The 18,444-nt window shown below is 38.7% G+C and overlaps 1 protein-coding gene across 1 annotated transcript in view; it reads left to right on the forward strand.

The window, feature by feature from the left end:
• Positions 1 to 18,444, forward strand: part of ARHGAP15 (Rho GTPase activating protein 15) — a 465,551-nt gene that overhangs the window by 274,285 nt on the left and 172,822 nt on the right. The window contains exon 9 of the mRNA XM_074967296.1: positions 9,821 to 9,943. Within this exon, the coding sequence (XP_074823397.1) occupies positions 9,821 to 9,943 (123 nt within the window). The remainder of the gene's footprint in view (positions 1 to 9,820; positions 9,944 to 18,444) is intronic.

Raw genomic sequence — 18,444 nt, forward strand, 5'->3', positions numbered from 1 at the left:
TACGTGTATCAGTGAAAAGCTCTGTCGGGGGGAAGCTGTGGGGAAATCTCCACTGCTTCTCCCTGCCAGAGACTTTTCCTGCTTCCAAACTCTTTCCTGGGTGCAGGATGGGCAGCTGGAAAATTCTGCTGTGAGAAAACACTCCAGCAATGGGGATCTAGTAGAGCCTTTCTCTGCTACCACTGTCTCCCTATATTGGTACATCTGAGTCTGGACATCCTCATTCAAAGCGTTCAGCACCCACAGCACTGGTACACTCCGTATGGGTTCCTATCTTGGTACCGATGATGGTCTCTACAGAATCACATTCAACTTCTGCTCATGTACCATCAGTACTGCGGGAGTTTAGACATTCTAGGGATCATTTTGTTTCAGACAAGCTGGAGTCTCCATTACTTAGCAGTACCATTCGCTTGTCCATCCCGAGATCTTCCGGGTCACCAACTCTGCATTTCTCATCAAGACCTCCTACTATTCAGGGTGAACAATTATCACCTCCCCTGAAAGTTGTTGAGGATGAGTCTTCTGACTCTCATATTTTCTGTTCAGGGATCCCCTTTCTGCAGTACAAGATACTACTCTTTATACTGAGAGAAAGACAGGTGGGGACAGACAATCTTGACTCCCATCCAGTTACTGTGACCAATGATCGATCCCTACTCCTATGCTCTATGTGCCCCCACAGTGGCCTTCTTGGGATCTCTGGGGTCTATATAATCAGCCATTGGTAAGGGTCCTGAGTGCCTCTTCTAGGGACCCTAAGGAGAGTCATTCTCCTGAACCATCACTCCCCTCTCATCAACCTGACAAAGAGGTAACACTCGATACAAACATTTCTTCATTATCTCCAGATGACACTGTAATGCCTCTAGCACCCTCAAGGGAAGATGATTTTAGATCGTTTCAGGAGCTAATGAAGCACATATCAGGTGCTCTTCAAATTCCTTCGGAGGATATTCAGGCCTCTCAGCATAACTCCTAGACATTTTATATAGTACAGCTTCTGCGTGTGTGGCCCTTTCTGTGAATGAGGCTTCATTGAGCCTGCTAAGGCTATCTGGCAGACTCCAGTTAAGCACCTTCCACCTGTATATTATGTTCCAGCCAAATACTCAGAATTTCTGTTTTCACACCTGTCACAGAATTCCTTGGTGGTAGAAGCAATTAATAAGCCTGGTAGACAATACCGTACAAAGTCTACCCCTTTCAACAAAGATCAGAAATTACGCCATCTATCCAATCACAAGAATTACTCATCAGTGACTTTACAATTCAGAATTGCTAATCAACAGTGTTGATGTCAGGGTATGACTTTATTAATTACAATAAGTTTAACAGCTTTATTAAACATTTACCAGAGAAGCACCACAAGCAATTTAAGGCCTTCATAACTGTATGTGAACTTTGAGCAAGAACATCATTGCTGGCCTCCTTATAGGAAGCCGATGCTGTAGCCTGGTCCGTGATTTGTGATGTGATGACAATCTTGTCTCCTGTTGCCAGGCTTCCCTAGAGACGTATAGAGTGCACTTAAGATCCTTAAGTGACAGCCTTACCATGGAGCCCCAGCCACCCCAAGTCCCAGCTTCCCTAGGTCCAGCCTCAACCCCAGCAGGCTTCCTGAAAGAGAAGCAGCCCTGCCTGGGCTGAGCCAACTAGCGGTAAGCAGGAGGGGGCCTTGGGGAGGAGCGTGGGTGGAGCCACATGGGGCTGTTTGGGGAGGCAGAGTCTTCCCCAGCCTATTATATGTGCTGTCTATGCCCTTGTGTACTTCCAGTCTATCTTACCACCCAGGAAAGCTTGTCTTTGTGACAGATGGTCCCTTACATCAAAAATCACAACAATATTCAGGTTACTCCCAGTTCCAAAGGACTAGTCACTTACCCCAAGTCACTGCACCTTAGATCCTACACAAGACATGCTTGTAGCCAATCCTATAATAAATTAAAGATTTATTAACTATGAAAAAGAAATGAAAGTTATTTATAACATTAAACAGGTAAACATACACACATACAAGTTATAGTCTTAGGTTTCAAAAGATGATTGAAGCTGCTGTAATATGCAAGCTCTCTATGTCCCTAAGGGCCAACCTTGACTAAGCAGCTGTGAATCCCTTGCTTGTGCTTAGAAATCTTGCCCTTTCAAAGTCCAAGCAGCATAGAGATCCATTTTCTTCTTGTCAGGGATTTTTATTCCCTTCTGACAGAGTTCAAGCTGATGGCATGAGTCCACATGCACATCTCCTCTTCATGGGTGCGGAGGGGGAGAAATTAACAAAGTCTTTGTTTTTTGATATTTCACAATGGCTCGTTTGCTTTCAATGAACCTCCTTGGTGGACAGGACATAACATCTTCTGTAGGAAGCCATCATTTTACATTAATTAATGTAATGTATTAATTAATTAATGTCCTGTTTGATGACTTACACAGTTACAGAGGTTTATGATTAGGGTTGTCAATTAATCACAGTTAACTCACGTGATTAACTAAAAAAATTAATCGCGATTAAAAAAATTAATCATGATTCATCGCAGTTTTAATCGCACTTTAAACAATAGAATACTAATTGAAATGTATTAACTACTTTTGGATGTTTTTTATATTTTCAAATATATTGATTTAAATTACAACACAGAATACAAAGTGTACAGTGCTCACTTTATATTATTTTTATTACAAATATTTGCACTGTAAAAATGATAAACAAAAGAAATAATATTTTTCAGTTCACCTCATACAAGTACCATAATGCAATCTCTTTATCATGAAAGTGCAACCTCTCCTTATCCTTTTGCTGCTGGAATGTAGTGTCCTGATCTCATTTTTGGCAAGGGAAAATTTAGGATGATATTTTGCCTTCTGTAATTTTCACCTACACATTCTGTAAAGGTTTCCTTGCCCAGCACAGACAAGTATTCATTCCCCTTTCCTCTCTCAAAAACTATTTGTGTTTCCAGTGGGAATAATCTGTGCAGGGAGAGAGGGGAAATAATACTCACACGGGTCTTTACTGGTTGGATCATGTTGTTTTTGAAGCATGTATGCGTAGTGCACTTTAAACAATGCTCCAGAATTTGTTCCATCATATGTCAGAATAGCCAATATAATGGTACCAACTGAAATACCTATTTAAAATGAGTGTTGGAGGTGTAATGGAATGGTAAACTGTATTATACTGTTCAGCCACTAGGTGGCACTGTGCGTAAAAGACTTTATTTAAATGAGCTTCAGCCTGATCTGGAAGAGCAGGGAAGGATCTTATGCTGAACATATCTGGTGTGTAAGCAGGCTCTGTGATTAGTCCATATCTGGTACACAAGATCATGATGTGGTATCAAGAGTAAACTAAGAATAGAAACAGAAGGAACATAGCAACTAAGATTGGAAACAGAAGGAATATAGCAACTAAGGTTGAAAACAAAAGGAACAGCAACAAAGCTTGCAGACAGAGGGAGTAAAGCAACAAAGGTTGCAGGATCTCATCAACTTGCCACTCTTCAAAGCCCAGAGAACTCCAGCTTTGACAAACCTTCACAATGGACAGACTGGAAACAATATTTTGCAAGATTTCACATTGCAAATAAATTCCACAAAGAAAGTGGAGATATACAGGTATCTTCTTTAATATATGCTATGGGGAAGCAAGCAGAGCATACCTTTAAATCCTTTGACTTTCCTGAAGACAGTCACAAAGATTACTATAAAAGGCTGTTTGATGCATACTTTATACCCCCAGAGAAATGTGGTTTATGAAAGAGCAAGCGGTCACCAGAGAACGAGTGGGAAATGTTGCATATTTCACAAAAGCACTGCAAGCATTGTCTAAAAACTGACTTGGGGAATGCAAAAAGAGAAAATCAGACAGGCTGGTTATTGAATTAACAGGCAAAAACCTTTCACAGTAGTTGAGAGATTTAACCATATATATAGATAGCAAAGACATCAGAATTAGTCAAACAATAGAACAAAAATGAGGAGCAACTTGAAAAATCTGAAACTAACTGAGAAGCTACAAACAGAAACTCGAGTGTTAAAAGTCATTACCATAAAATCCCGAGGCAAGGAGAGAGAACTCCTAGGCTAAGGGCTTGTCTTCACTATTGCACTAAATTGGCGTTGCTATTAATGAAGTGGCATCAATTTAGTGGGTCTGGTGAAGACGCACTAAGTTGATGGGAGAGCGCTCTCCCGTCAACTTCAGTACTCCACCTCAACGAGCATCTCCCATTGACATAATGACATAGCACAGTGTAGATGCCACTTTAAGTTGATGTAAGTTACATAGACTTAAGTTACATAACATGTAATTTAACTAGTGTAACTTAGATCAACTTACAGTGATAGTGTAGACAATGCCTAAGAGGGACAAATTCTAGCCTACATGCGCAAGGTGTGAAAAAAGTAACATCCCAAGATAAGATGCATGTCCAGGCTGAGGCACTGGGTGTAATGAATGCATGAAATATGGACATTTTGCAGCTGTTTGCCTCACCTAAGCAGGCAGGCAGTTGACTCATATTACAGATAATCAAGAACCATTGTTTCTGGGATCTATCACTTGTGATGACATAGAACCTGCCTGGTGACTGAAATGGAATATTCACAGAAAGACTATTGACTTTAAAATGAATTCAAGAGCTGACATCACAGTCATCTCAGGAGGCACCTACAATCACCTTCAATCCATCCCATAGCTGAAGTCACCTGACACAGCTCTGACTAGCTCTGCAGGTATTTTGAACTGCATGGGCCACTTCACCATAGAAACAACTTAGAAAGACAAAGCTATGCATTCGTAGAATCATAGAATATCAGGGTTGGAAGGGACCTCAGGAGTCATCTAGTCCAACCCCCTGCTCAAAGTTCATTCAGAGTTCATGTGAACAAAGGATCAAAGACCAACAGCTTCTCAACTGCAGCACAGTAGCCATGATGGGCTTAGTGAGAAAGGTGGAGGAACTCTGTCGAGGATTTGATTATATTGGATTTTTGAAAGGAGATCCCGTACAAATCAACTTCAGAGATGATGCTGAACAATACAGTATACAAACACCTCTATCAGACAGACCTTGGAAGAGATTAGCTGCAAATTTATACCAATTCAGAGGACATCATTACCTCGTTGTAATGGGCTATTTTTCCAGTCATACAGAAATATCGTGTATTTGAAATACCTAACGTGTTGCAGTGTTATCAAGAAACTGAAGTGCACTTTTTCTGACATCAGTATTCCAGAACAACCAATGATGGACAATGGACCACAATTCACTGCAGTAGAATTTAAGTCATTCCTAACGAAGTATGATTTTGATCATATTACTGGCAGTCCATAAGTGAATGGAGAGGCTGAGATAGCTATATAGACAGCCAAGAAAATCTTACAGCAGGAAGATCCTTTCATCACTCTTCTGAGTTACAGATCAACACTGACAGCAGCTACTGGATGTAGTCCAGCACAACTCCTGTTGGGAAGACAACTCAGAACTTCTGTTCCAGCTTTGGAAAAGAACCTATCTCCAAAGTGGCCAAACATAGAGAGAGTAGCTAAAATTGATAAAAAGGGTAAAAGAGCTTAGGAACACTTTTACAACAGATGCCAGTCAGTTAGAGAACTGCCAGGTCTAGAACCTGGTGATCGTGTTCATATATTGGATGGAGAAAAAGGATGGACAACTCCAGCTGCTATAAAGAAAAAGAATTCAGCGCCCAGATCATATGTAAGTGAGACCGACCATGGGGAGTTCAACAGAAACTGTTGACATATATACAGTTTGTTTCTTAGAAAGAACAATCAACAGAGCAGCCTCTACAGATGGCAGATGCAGAACAAGAAGAAGACTCAAGGATTCCAAACTGACTGCAGACAGTCATTTTAACTAATGGACAGATAGATGGCCAAGTTGTTACATACAGTTGGTAGTTAATTTGTTTGAGTTTGCCAACTTCCATTAATGGAAGATCTTCGCTAGTCACACCCGTAGTCTGAAATTTGAAAAAGTAAAGTACTATACAAAACTGTTTGTTATAATCTTTCTGTTGTATAACTACACTTTTTCATTTGGAAACAACATCTAGGTCTCTTTGCATTTCCAAATATAAAACAAAGCCATTATTACATGGGGATACCACGAGAGCAGTGGTTTGGCAGGAAAAAATATATTTCTAAACAAGATCCCAGCAAGAGTATTTCTAGCCAGTGCTCAATTCTGGATCATATTACCCAAACCCTTGAATTTCTGGGAGGTTTCCCTCTGGTGACTTGCATGTCTGGTGACTTACCAGCATAATATAAGAAACTCATCAAAATTGGCTTTGCTGTTGTTTTTCTCCATGCTATATATAATCTGACATGGAATATACAAAAAGTGTCTATGACAATAATGATTTCTACCTCTAGATGTAGTTTTAACACCATAGTTGCTGTTTTAGGTATAAAACTACAGAGCTGGAATAAAACATCTTTCTGTGCATAAGGATTATTTACCCCACAAATTGAATTGTAGATCCCCTATCAAACTGTTCTTCAATGTGAACCACATTGGGATCTGTCAAATCATCTTAACAAATTTGGTGTTAGAGGTAATACTGAAGTGCAAGCAGGCGTTATGTGAATTATAATTTATAAGGATTTCTGCAGACTGAGAAATTTGCGGATGATACTAAACTGGGAGGAGTGGTAGATACGTTGGAGGGCAGAGATAGGATACAGAGGGACCTAGACAAATTGGAGGATTGGGCCAAAAGAAACCTGATGAGGTTCAATAAGGATAAGTGCAGGGTCCTGCACTTAGGACGGAAGAACCCAATGCACAGCTACAGACTAGGGACCGAATGGCTAGGCAGCAGTTCCTCGGAAAAGGACCTAGGGGTTACAGTGGACGAGAAGCTGGATATGAGTCAGCAGTGTGCCCTTGTTGCCAAGAAGGCCAATGGCATTTTGGGATGTATAAGTAGGGGCATTGCCAGCAGATCGAGGGACGTGATCGTTCCCCTCTATTCGATATTGGTGAGGCCTCATCTGGAGTACTGTGTCCAGTTTTGGGCCCCACACTACAAGAAGGATGTGGATAAATTGGAGAGAGTCCAGTGAAGGGCAACAAAAATGATTAGGGGTCTGGAACACATGACTTATGAGGAGAGGCTGAGGGAACTGGGATTGTTTAGTCTGCAGAAGAGAAGAATGAGGGGGGATTTGATAGCTGCTTTCAACTACCTGAGAAGTGGTTCCAAAGAGGATGGTTCTAGACTATTCTCAGTGGTAGAAGATGACAGGACAAGGAGTAATGGTCTCAAGTTGCAGGGGGGGGAGGTTTAGGTTGGATATTAGGAAAAACTTTTTCACTAGGAGGGTGGTGAAACACTGGAATGCGTTACCTAGGGAGGTGGTAGAATCTCCTTCCTTAGAAGTTTTTAAGGTCAGGCTTGACAAAGCCCTGGCTGGGATGATTTAATTGGGGATTGGTCCTGCTTTGAGCAGGGGGTTGGACTAGATGACCTCCTGAGGTCCCTTCCAACCCTGATATTCTATGATTCTATGAAATGTGGCAGGCATAAAGTAACTGAGTGGTTTTACTTGTGCCATATTTGAAATGGGGAGGCTGCACCCTGGGAGCAAGGAAAGAAAAATTGAACTACTATGGAGAGAATGAACTTAAGCCACATAGCCACAGTCAGAAAGCTAAATACAATTTACGTTACTGTTTCAAAGTACCCTTAAGATGCAGAACTGGAAGCATCCATTTGTTATTCTTTTTATAGCAAGGCTGAGTGACTTGGAATTTTAGCCTATCCTTGCCAAGGATTGCCTAATTTGAACAAAAAGTTCTAAAATATAAAGTGAACAAAAGAGTCAACCAATTGAACACTAATCTTTATATTCTATGATGCATCGCCCTAAGAATGCTACCGTTAAAAATGTGAAGTCTATTTTTCATAAATGATGGATTATTGTACCAAACTGTGTATTTTCCAATAAAGTGTTGTTTTATTTGTCCTGTGTGATTACTAGTTTGTGGAAGTATGTGTGGGGTCATTTTAGTGCTGTGGGAAAATTGAACACTCTTCAGTTAAAATCAGTAGTGAAATCAGAAGCAAACTATGCTCCGATTATCACAGGCATGTGTTTAAATGTTGCTTTCCTTAATTGGTTATGGTTATATTTACTTAAAATGAACAATTTGGCAAGTTTTGCTCCCTTGACAACAGCAAAGTGTAAACTGTTTTATAAGGTTGGCTGTTAAAATCAGATTTGTAATATAGACCACATTATTCCAGGATTTTGTACTGTTCTTTAAGAGGACCCTTTTTATCATCACTGTTTTATACTTGTGCACCTTTTAGCATTCTGTTTTTATTTATAACTAATGTGAAACTGCTTGCTACAAAACCCAGCACAATCTATATCATGATTTCCCTCTATAATGTTTTTCTCAGATCCTTCTAGGGAGAACAGCTGCATCTTGGGGGGAGATTTCATGTGGGGGGAGGATTGTACTTCTATAACCATGCTGTCATAGAAGTTATGAAAGGAGAGGGGCCCTGAATGCTCCATAGAAGCTCTGCCACTGGAAGGCTGAATCTTCTCTCTTAGAGGAGCACAGAGAGGGAACTGTAAACTTGTGGATCGCCTCTTCTCCATGAAGAATTGCGGACCAGCTACCTTTCCGGTGAGCAATTCTGCGAGAAGGTGCTCTCTGCAGTCAAAGGTCCATGAAAAGGAATGAGATGGAGACTGAGTGGGCCAGGAGACAGATATCATCCCCCTCCAGCCCTGGAGATCTTACTGGAAAAGATTGTATAGCATCTTGCTATATAACCTTTTGTTCACAGCCCTCCAAGTGACTTAGGGACTGCCAGAGCCAGGGCCAGGGAAACTGGAAAAGCCTCATGAGGGGCAAAAAATGGATATTTCTGGCCTCCCACAGATCTCCTAGGATGTGTGAGGCTGGGGAATCCTCATAGAGATTTTCTTACATAGAATCCCTACTTACTGCTTTAAACACAGGATGGAACAATATAAACATGGAGACGTGCTGAATGCTGAAGTAGGGAATATTCTGGGGTACTGGGGATGCCTCTTGCCATCGGTATTGCCCATTTAGGGGGCTGTGACAGTTCTCTGTGGACACCGCAGAAGACAAGAAGTTATAGCTGACTTGCATCATCACGGGGTGCTCCTGTGGACTCTCAGGAAGTGGGACTCACATCTTGCTGGCATAAGCCATAAGAGAACTTAGCCCAAAGGTTTCTCAGTGCAGTAAATACCTAAATACAATAAAATGTAGTAGTTAGAATTGGAACACTTTTTCTTCCATAAATTAATGCATCTTGCATATGTTTCTTACCATTAAGCCATGCTTTCTACAACTGTATTAACAATAATGGGATGCCTAATCTGACTTGGCAAGGGGATTCAGACCATCACCAGTGCTGTGATCAACCCACCCCTTCTCATAAAAATAGTATCCCGCTAATAACATATAGCACACTTCCAACTGGAACTTTCAGTTGAATAATCATCCATGTGAAACTCTTGGGATTCATGAACATTTCACAAGTAAACTGGTGGCCATCCAAATATTTATGAACAATAAATAATATGACTCCATGAATAATACTGAGTGAACGCATCATGTTTTTTCACACAAATATTAATCAAACTCTTTGTACTATCCAACCAGCTATACTGCTGACCTACTGTCTGATTTCTCAAGGGTGGACATGGCCATTGTTTTCCAAGAAAATTTGCACGAAGTACTACTAGTTTTTAAAATGTAGCTTTACTAGAAATGTAGCTTTTCTTTTCTTTTTTCTCCAGTTTTCAGACTGAACTACAGTGCCTCTGATACAAATGACAGAAATCGAGTCAAAAGCAGATTAAAGAAGTTTATCAACCGAAGACCCTCGCTGAAAACATTGCAAGAAAAGGGACTTATTAAAGGTGTGTTTTCTCTTATCTATTTTTCTGAGTAAAAACTGAAAGTTCATTAATGAGTGTTCCTATTTCACAATATTTTCATTCCTGTCACCAATTAAATGCATAGGACTATTTGGATTTTGCAGGCATTTCTTGTTAGATATTTTTTTCTGCTGTGTATCAGAGAACTCATTCAGTTTCGTAAGAATTTAGCTTTTCTGACTAAAACAACATGTAGCTAAATTGTATTGCTTGGCTTCTTCAGTTGCTATTTTGGTGTGCATATTCTAGACACCCTCACACTTCACACAATTGTACACCATCTACATTGTAAAGAAGCATGCTATACACCTTCATTGTCTAACCAATATATCTAGTTCTTTGTAAGATAAAATTTTATAGATAGATAGATAGATAGATAGATAGATAGATAGAGTGTGTGTGTATTAGATGTTCTAGTTTTTTAAAATATATATATTTTATATATAATAATAGAGAAAACACACTGTTACCTTTTGTTAGCTGATCTCAGGAATGCTGTTTTCCAAAGTGTAGGTACTGTTATCTTGTAACTGCTGGTATTCTGACCACTAGTAGTCAAGCAAGACCATAAATTCAAATATCTTCTGGAATTGTGCTTGAAAAATTTGCACACTCACCAATTAGTATGTGCAAAAACTACAACTGTATATGCAGAATGGCTAGATATGTGTTCTTTGCCACAATGCCTTGGCACCCCTTGGGTGCCAGCAATTCTGAGCCAGCAGCAGTCAGTTAGCAGTCAACGGCTTTAGGGGTTAAACCTATCACCTTTGCCCAAGATCAAGGTGGTGGCAGAAAGCTGCTTTCACCCAGCCCTCCACAGTGCTCAGAGCAATCTGTGGGATCACCTCAGGATCTGACCCTTACTCTCTAAAATATTGTGGGTCAGATTTTCACAGTTAGGCACACACAAACATGTGCACATAAATTCTTGATTATTTTGGGAGAGATTTTTAAAAGTGCCTAAAGGATTGACGAGCACAACTTGCACTGAAAGTCAACGAGACTTGTGATTCTAGATCCCTTAGACACTTTTGAAAATCTTCCCCCACATATACATCAGGTATTTGCAAACATAAATTAGTCACATGCACATTTATGTGTGCAGTTGTGTGCCTAACTTTCAGAATCTATCCCTAATTGACTATAGTACCTCATTATAATATGTAAGGGGTTTGGATGCCACTTAACTGCACAATTTGGGTCGCGGGTGGGATCTGGGTGCATCATTTTAGTTTGTTTCAATTATTACAGTATCAGAGCAGAAGCTTGTGTTGTAATTTATAGTCTTTTAATTTCTGTATTTAAGGGTGGTTATTTGCAGTTTAATAAAGTGTAGCTGATGAATCTCCTGTGGTGTCACACAGGGATCAGATGTGATCCCTACTAACAAATCCAGATTCATTAGGATAACTCAAATTCATCCTCTAATGTATCTCTGTAGGAAAACCAGATGCATTTGTTTTTAGATATAGTTGCATTAGACTCCTGATTCACTAACACAGCCTGGTTCTAATTGGGTTGTTCTTATATGGAAAACCCAGATGCATTATGTTCTGCCATAGTGAGTCAGGATCTGCATTCCCTAGCAGAGTTTTAATAATAAACTAATGTAACTGTACAGAAAACATGTTAGTTTTCTTCCAAGAAGATTCATTAGGATTAGGTTCTGGCCATGCAAATGAGTCAGGATTCGTTAGCAGGGCTTAATTCCAATCTACAGTAAGTCTATGTGAAATGCTCATTTGATAAGGTTCCTTCATTGTCTTCAGTGGAGTTTATCCCTTAATCTGTTATAATGTTATGAAAATGCAGTTGCAGTGCTTACACATAGACCACTTTTAAGTGTTAATTTTTAGGCTTATATTACAATATTTTAAATAGCAAATTGCAACTATCCAGATTAAAAATAAAGGGTTTACAAATTTCATGTTTTAAAATGTATCTATTTTTTCCCTAAAGGTGAATTAAATGGCTTCAGAAACATCGCAAAACTGTTTATTTCCCCTGTTCTGGGGGTTGGGGGGGGGGAATGTTGACCAATTTTTACAAGAAATTCCTCCAACTCTGAGAACATACATAGTAACTTTAATTCCAGAGGGGAATACTTCTGTCAGAATTATAAATCCCTTTAAATAATTAATACTTTCAATAAAAGTACATCTATAGCCTTGCAGGACATCACAGTGCCAAACTTATAACAAAAGCTGTTCTATGGGCTAGTGACGAATTGATATAAATATCTGTAAAGCATGTGGTGATAATTACACCAAAGCAGTGGCACCGTAGGTGCTATGAAAACCTTCACTTTTCATCAAGTGCCATTCATATTTGCCAGGGACACTAGAAAGCTCTCAAATCTGTATTGATTTTTCACTTTGTGTGTCACACTGGAACCAAAACTCCAATAAATTTAACACGTAAATTATAGGCAAGAGTGAATACATTTTAAGGTGGTAAATTCACTTAAATGCAGTCCTCTTCTCTGTTTGTCACTGATGTGTGCACTCTTGGCCAGAGGACTCAACACATTTCTCAACAGTAGCCTAACTTGGGATATATATGCTTCAAAATTAAATTGTACTTTTTTCTCTTGGGGTACTTTGATCCATCAGTACAGAAATTAGAAAATCTGGAGATTATGTTATTGTCACTTAACCCTTAACAAAACTTTGTTTTAAAGAAACATAACTAATACATGAAGGAGAGTGGCAGATTCACATGGAAATGTGATTTGCACATGTATTTTAAATATAAGGTTCATCAGACTCTGAAATGTGCAAGGTTATTTTTCTTGGTTTGCACTATCCCACTTACTTTCAGTGTCATCTAATTATCTGGGCACTAAGGGCCAGATTTTGAAATATATTTAGGTCCATGAAGATGCAGATGGGCATTTAATGGGATTTTCAAAAGCACGTAGGCGACTGACTCAATGGAACATAGTCATCTAGACATTTTTGAAAACCCCTCTAGGCCTCTCTCTGTATCTTTAGGCACCTAACAACTTTTGAAAAACTGGGCCTACATATCTTTCTGTGTAGAAGTATATCATTTCTTATGGAAACCTTAAACAATTAATGCCATTAAAATGATATGGACCCCAGTCCTATATACATGAATTACATTCCTTATGTGAGTCGTTAGTGTTTGTAAGACTAGACCATAATGATTTCATTATGCTGGAAGGCTGCGATATAATGCTACTTTATTTATTGGCAATCAGAATGATAACACATAAGAACCCAAAACTCAGAGAATGAAAGCAGGGTGCTCCTTAAGGCAGAGAGGCACAACCCACCACACCTTGCACTAGGCTTGCTCTTTGCAGATTGACTGCACAAGACCCAAATCACACAATTCCCTACAGAGCCTGCAAGCAGGACCAGGAATCCCCTCACACTTAAGTGATGGCCTGTAATTTCAACACAACTTCCACTACAAGACACCCTGCCTGCCACGTACACTGAATATATAGAAACTGCCTTTTTCAATGCCCCCCCCAACCCAATAATTGTAAAATTGCTGTTTTGATACTCATTTGAGTCTCTCTGCCTCTCTTTACCCCTATCTTACCCTCAACATTTAAGAGGGTGTAGAGAGGATACGTTTCTCAACTTAGGCTCTGATAAAAATTGTTAGCAAGCCAACTGTCCAAATTAAGTTGTAGCAGAGATAGATCAACATTTATTTGGCTTTGGAATGCACTGCATTGCATCTCATTAAAAGCTTTGTCTTCCCAAAAACCTGTAGGGATGGTACTACCAGGCCACCTACTCTTTTTTCCAGAATTAGAACACTGATGTTCCATTTTTCCAATGGCACTAATATTTTTTTCAATGGTGCACTTGTGCTTGTGTTTTAATTAAAATATCAAAGAAATAGACACACTAAGAGTTCTGTGAGGACTTGGCCATATTGCATACATACACACCAGAAATAATTAAGCAGTAACATTCTGAATGCAGCTGTGACTTCTGTGATCTTGTTTTAAATGTTCATTTTACAGCAGTATTGTCTCCCATTTTCTAGGTTTCTGCAGCTTAGAGTAAATAGGTCAGACTTGGACTGCACAAGCTGCATGTGAAGAGTATGTCTGTCAGGCTCCTGGCAGTGAGCTTGCAAACTTGAAGGGGCTTGTTCACCATAATGAGCAATTAATAGCAGCTGTAGTGATCATTTTATATCTTACAGTTTTGTTAGTGTCCATGCCATCCCCTTTTGGTGGATCATTTTATATCAGCATAGAACGTTGTCACAGATACCACCATCTTGAATAGAAAGTTTAATGCATAGATATCAAGGATGTGTAATGCAAACCATACTGCCAAACATATTATGAATATATTGCTCTTCTTTAAAATGCTTGTTGGTTTTTCATTCTACGGTATTGACTAACTGTCTGTGTTTGATGCATGGTTTACCAGCCTGATGTAGACTTATGGTTAGAGCTTAACTTGTTAGTTCTGCTTTTGCAGCCAATTCAGAATAACTACAGATGCCCAAAATATTAAAATTGAATGCTCAAATGGACTCAGTGTGGGAGTTTCATTGGTTTTAAATTGATAACAGCTGAAAGAGTGAATGATTAAAGCTATATACGGGCATAGTATGCAGCTCCTTTGTTCAAGTTCTTGTGAACAGAGTCCACTGTATGAGAATTTCCTTTGTTACAATAAAAGATACTTCTGAATAATCATTAGTTAAAATTTGTAAATGAAGAAGAAGAGAATTTTAGGAGCTTATAGAGGGAATAATTCCTGAGAAGCTGAAATAAACTTAGAGAACATGAAGTGGGTTTCTATTCAGAGGGGAACATTTAAATTTAAGTAGCATTCCATAAGGTGGTAATTGTGTCTATTGCCCAGGCATCTGAGTTAAATAAGCTGGATAGGAAACATAAACTGGTATAACAAGACGTTAGAAGTGTTGTGTACATCTTTTTTTTTTTTCAAATCATAAAAAGTGGAGTTCTGAAGTGCCCTAATACAGATAAATCAAACAAAACCCTCTTTTGCTTCCTTTATCTATTGGGAACAGTTATTGTTTTCATTATATGAAAAGATGTTCTGGTTACTTTCTTCTCTTACAGTGATTTAAAATATTTATAGATATTAAAGAAGAACATTTTTAAGAGCAATAATTTATTTTTTCAATAAGTGAGTTAAAAAAAGAAAAGAAATATCAAATTGTTGCCTACAAAAATTAACTCTTAGCACTTGTATAAAGTGTTTTCAAAACATTGTACAAGCATAAAAATATTGCACAAGCATATGAGTTATAGTAATCTACATACTGTGATGTAAGCATTACCATCTCCATTTTATAGACAAGGAAATGGAAACTCAGAGAAATTAAGTGACTTGGATCAAAGTCATACAGTGTCAGGGGCAGAACTTGGTTTTCAGCTCAGGAGTTCTTGGCCTCCAGCTGCATATTCAGTCACTAAATAATCTTGCATTTCTAAAATAATACTTTTTAGAAGGAAGTAGATTGGTTTAAATGTTTACTGTAGCCTTTTTCATTGCTTAGCAACTGTAACAGTGGTGTGACAACTAGCCTCATGTTGCCCTTTTGCCTCTATGGTCCTTCAGTTGAAGGCAATAATAATACTTAGCACCTGTTATCTAAGAAGGATGACAAAGTGTGTTTCAAAACATTAACTATAAGATAAGTAAATAGTGCTATATCCATTTTTAGAGGTAGATAAACTGAGGTTAAGCAGTTTGCAGGTTCAAGAATAAAATCCAAAGGTTAAATCCTAACCTCACTGAAATCTATGGGAGTTCTGACATTGACGTCAGTGGAGCCAGGATTTCACCTCTGGAATTCCAACTTCTCTGTTCCTTCCTCGAACCACCATTCACTAAACCAGTGTGGCTTTGTTTGTTTGTTTTTTCAAAGTATAACACTTATTGGAAATTGTGAAAGTAACTTGAGATTCCTGGATGCCAGACATGATGTACTTATAGTAGTTACAGTAACTTGCTGAACCGTAAAGAATTAATTGTTCCTCAGTTGTTGATACGTTGGCTATCTGTAGACAATGCAGTCCATTGCCCCTGTCATTTCTGACCTATCATTTTACAAACACCCTTGCCCCTCAAATGAGATACAGTTTTACATCTTTTTAATATAATTAGCATCAGAGAACATTCCATGTCATGTGAAGAATTTGACAGGTCTTCACTGAAATTTTAAAAACAATTAAGATGTCAAAGGAGGAAGTACTAGTACATTTTAATCATAAATCTCCGTATACATAATTACCACTGGAAGAAACGATAAACTTTTCATGAAGAAAACTTAACCTGTCCATTCTTTGTCACAAACATAACCCCAAAACATGTAACAGATCACTCACTAATATGTAATTGCCACACATGCACATGACCTTCTAGAGTGTGTTTCTGTGACCCCAACCCTGCATTCCTTGTGTACCCAGAAGTTTGACTAACTCAGTGGACTTTCGGGTTGTAAAAAACTGCAGAATACATATCAGTCTGCAGAATACATATATTTGGATGAGTTGAAATGGACCTTCCTTCATATATTGACTCAGGAAACCCAGAACTCCTTTCCCTGTATCATATGGCAAGCAGATCAGCAGGCTGCAATAATTTGGAGAAACAGGTGATCACTGCCTATTTCTTATTTCTAGTTATATTCCTTTGGGGTTAAAATATTGCACATCATTGCTCCAAACTCCCTACTTAAAATGCACATTTTGAAAATCTAGTTCTTAGTAACTATGGCTTCAGACTCCTGGAGTTAGGCACCTAAATACCTTTGAGGATCTGGTTCTGTGTATCTGAGATGATTTATATGTAGGCTTGAAAGGATTACATTTTTATCAGCAATGTCACCATACACACACAAATGGACAAAAAAATATTTCCATCAATAATAATAGACATTTACAGATAGGCAAAGTAAGAGAAAAGCTGCTTGAGAACTTATCACAGTCAAAATCCAGTGATGTAGACTTTTGAATTGGCTTGTTACAAGTGGACTAGTGAATAAATAGTAATATCAAGTAGGGTATGTTGATTCAGGGATAATTACTTCATATATTTTGACATGTGATGTTGATTTTTATGTTTTAACGGTTTATACAGCTTTAACTTTTTGACTCTGTGTCTACCGTCATTACATAACTGTCTGACACTCCCATAATTTCCTGCAACTGTCAAAACTTAAATCAATAAAAATATTTTTAAAATAGAAATAAACATATATTATCTCTCAAAATTATTAAAAAATGAAAATAAATTCTACCTATCCTATTTATATAACTCCCACTACATTTTCCAAACACACAATTCATTCTAAAACTGTTCTGAGAATAAACACACAGATACACAGACACACACACACACAGAAAAAAATTATAATGATGTTTATTAATAATCATCTAGTGCAGAAATATGATTTATAAAAAAAATGAGGCCTGCACTTCAAAGAGTTTACAATCTAAATCTAAAAATTGCTCAGATGATAAGAGTTCCCTTTTTACATGAGAAGGTCTGTTTTGTTTTGTTTTTAATTTAAGTACTCCTATTTTAAAAATTTGAAATTAGTAGCACCTTAAATGTTAGAATTAAGTTAAAAAATATATACATAATAACATGTGTACATCACCAGGACCTGTCTGTTTGCCAAAGATTTTGAAAAGCTCTGACCCAGGGAGAAGGGAGGCTTTCTGGCTATTTGAAGACATGGCAGAGTGGAATTCTTGGCAGAAGTTTTGGTTCTGAATCTTCGATGCTGGGGACCATATTCCGGCCTGGGCCTGCACTCTCAGCATGTCTTGCCTTGCTTCCCTGCTCCCCTTTCCCAACTTGTTCCTCAAGCTGACGACCATAAACAGAGAAAAGGCAATTTATATTGCAAGGGTGAGAGTAACAACAAGGAGGCAAGAGCTGGTGACCCTATCAGGCAAACAGAGGTGCTGGAACTAGGGGCACTGGGAGTGCTACTGCACCTCTTGACTTGAAGTGGTTTCTGTGATATACAGGGTTCATAGCTTGATTCAATGGCTCTCAGTACTCCCACTATAAAAATTGTTCCAGGCAATTGAAGGCAAATGATGAACATGAAGCTTTTGGCCTGCTGTGAAGAAGGGCAGAACAAGTTGTGGACTACTTTATGGGAGGGGTGCAACTGAATTTTGGATGAGGGTGGATATAGTTTTGGGCGAGGGAGACAATGCTCCTGTTCTGTGGGAGTGGGAGGAGCTGAGGTACCATAGATTAGTTTCCGAGGAGCAGCCGTGTTAGTCTGTATCTGCAAAAAGAAAAGGAGGACTTGTGGCACCTTAGAGACTAACAAATTTATTTGAGCATAAGCTTTCGTGAGCTACAGCTCACTTCATCAGATGCATGCAGTGGAAAATACAGTGGGGAGATTTATATACACAGAGGACATGAAACAATGGGTGTTACCGTACACACTGTAACAAGAGTGATCAGGTAAGGTGCGCA

This window comes from Natator depressus, chromosome 11 (assembly GCF_965152275.1).
Source record: "Natator depressus isolate rNatDep1 chromosome 11, rNatDep2.hap1, whole genome shotgun sequence".
Classification (NCBI taxonomy): Eukaryota; Metazoa; Chordata; order Testudines; family Cheloniidae; genus Natator; species Natator depressus.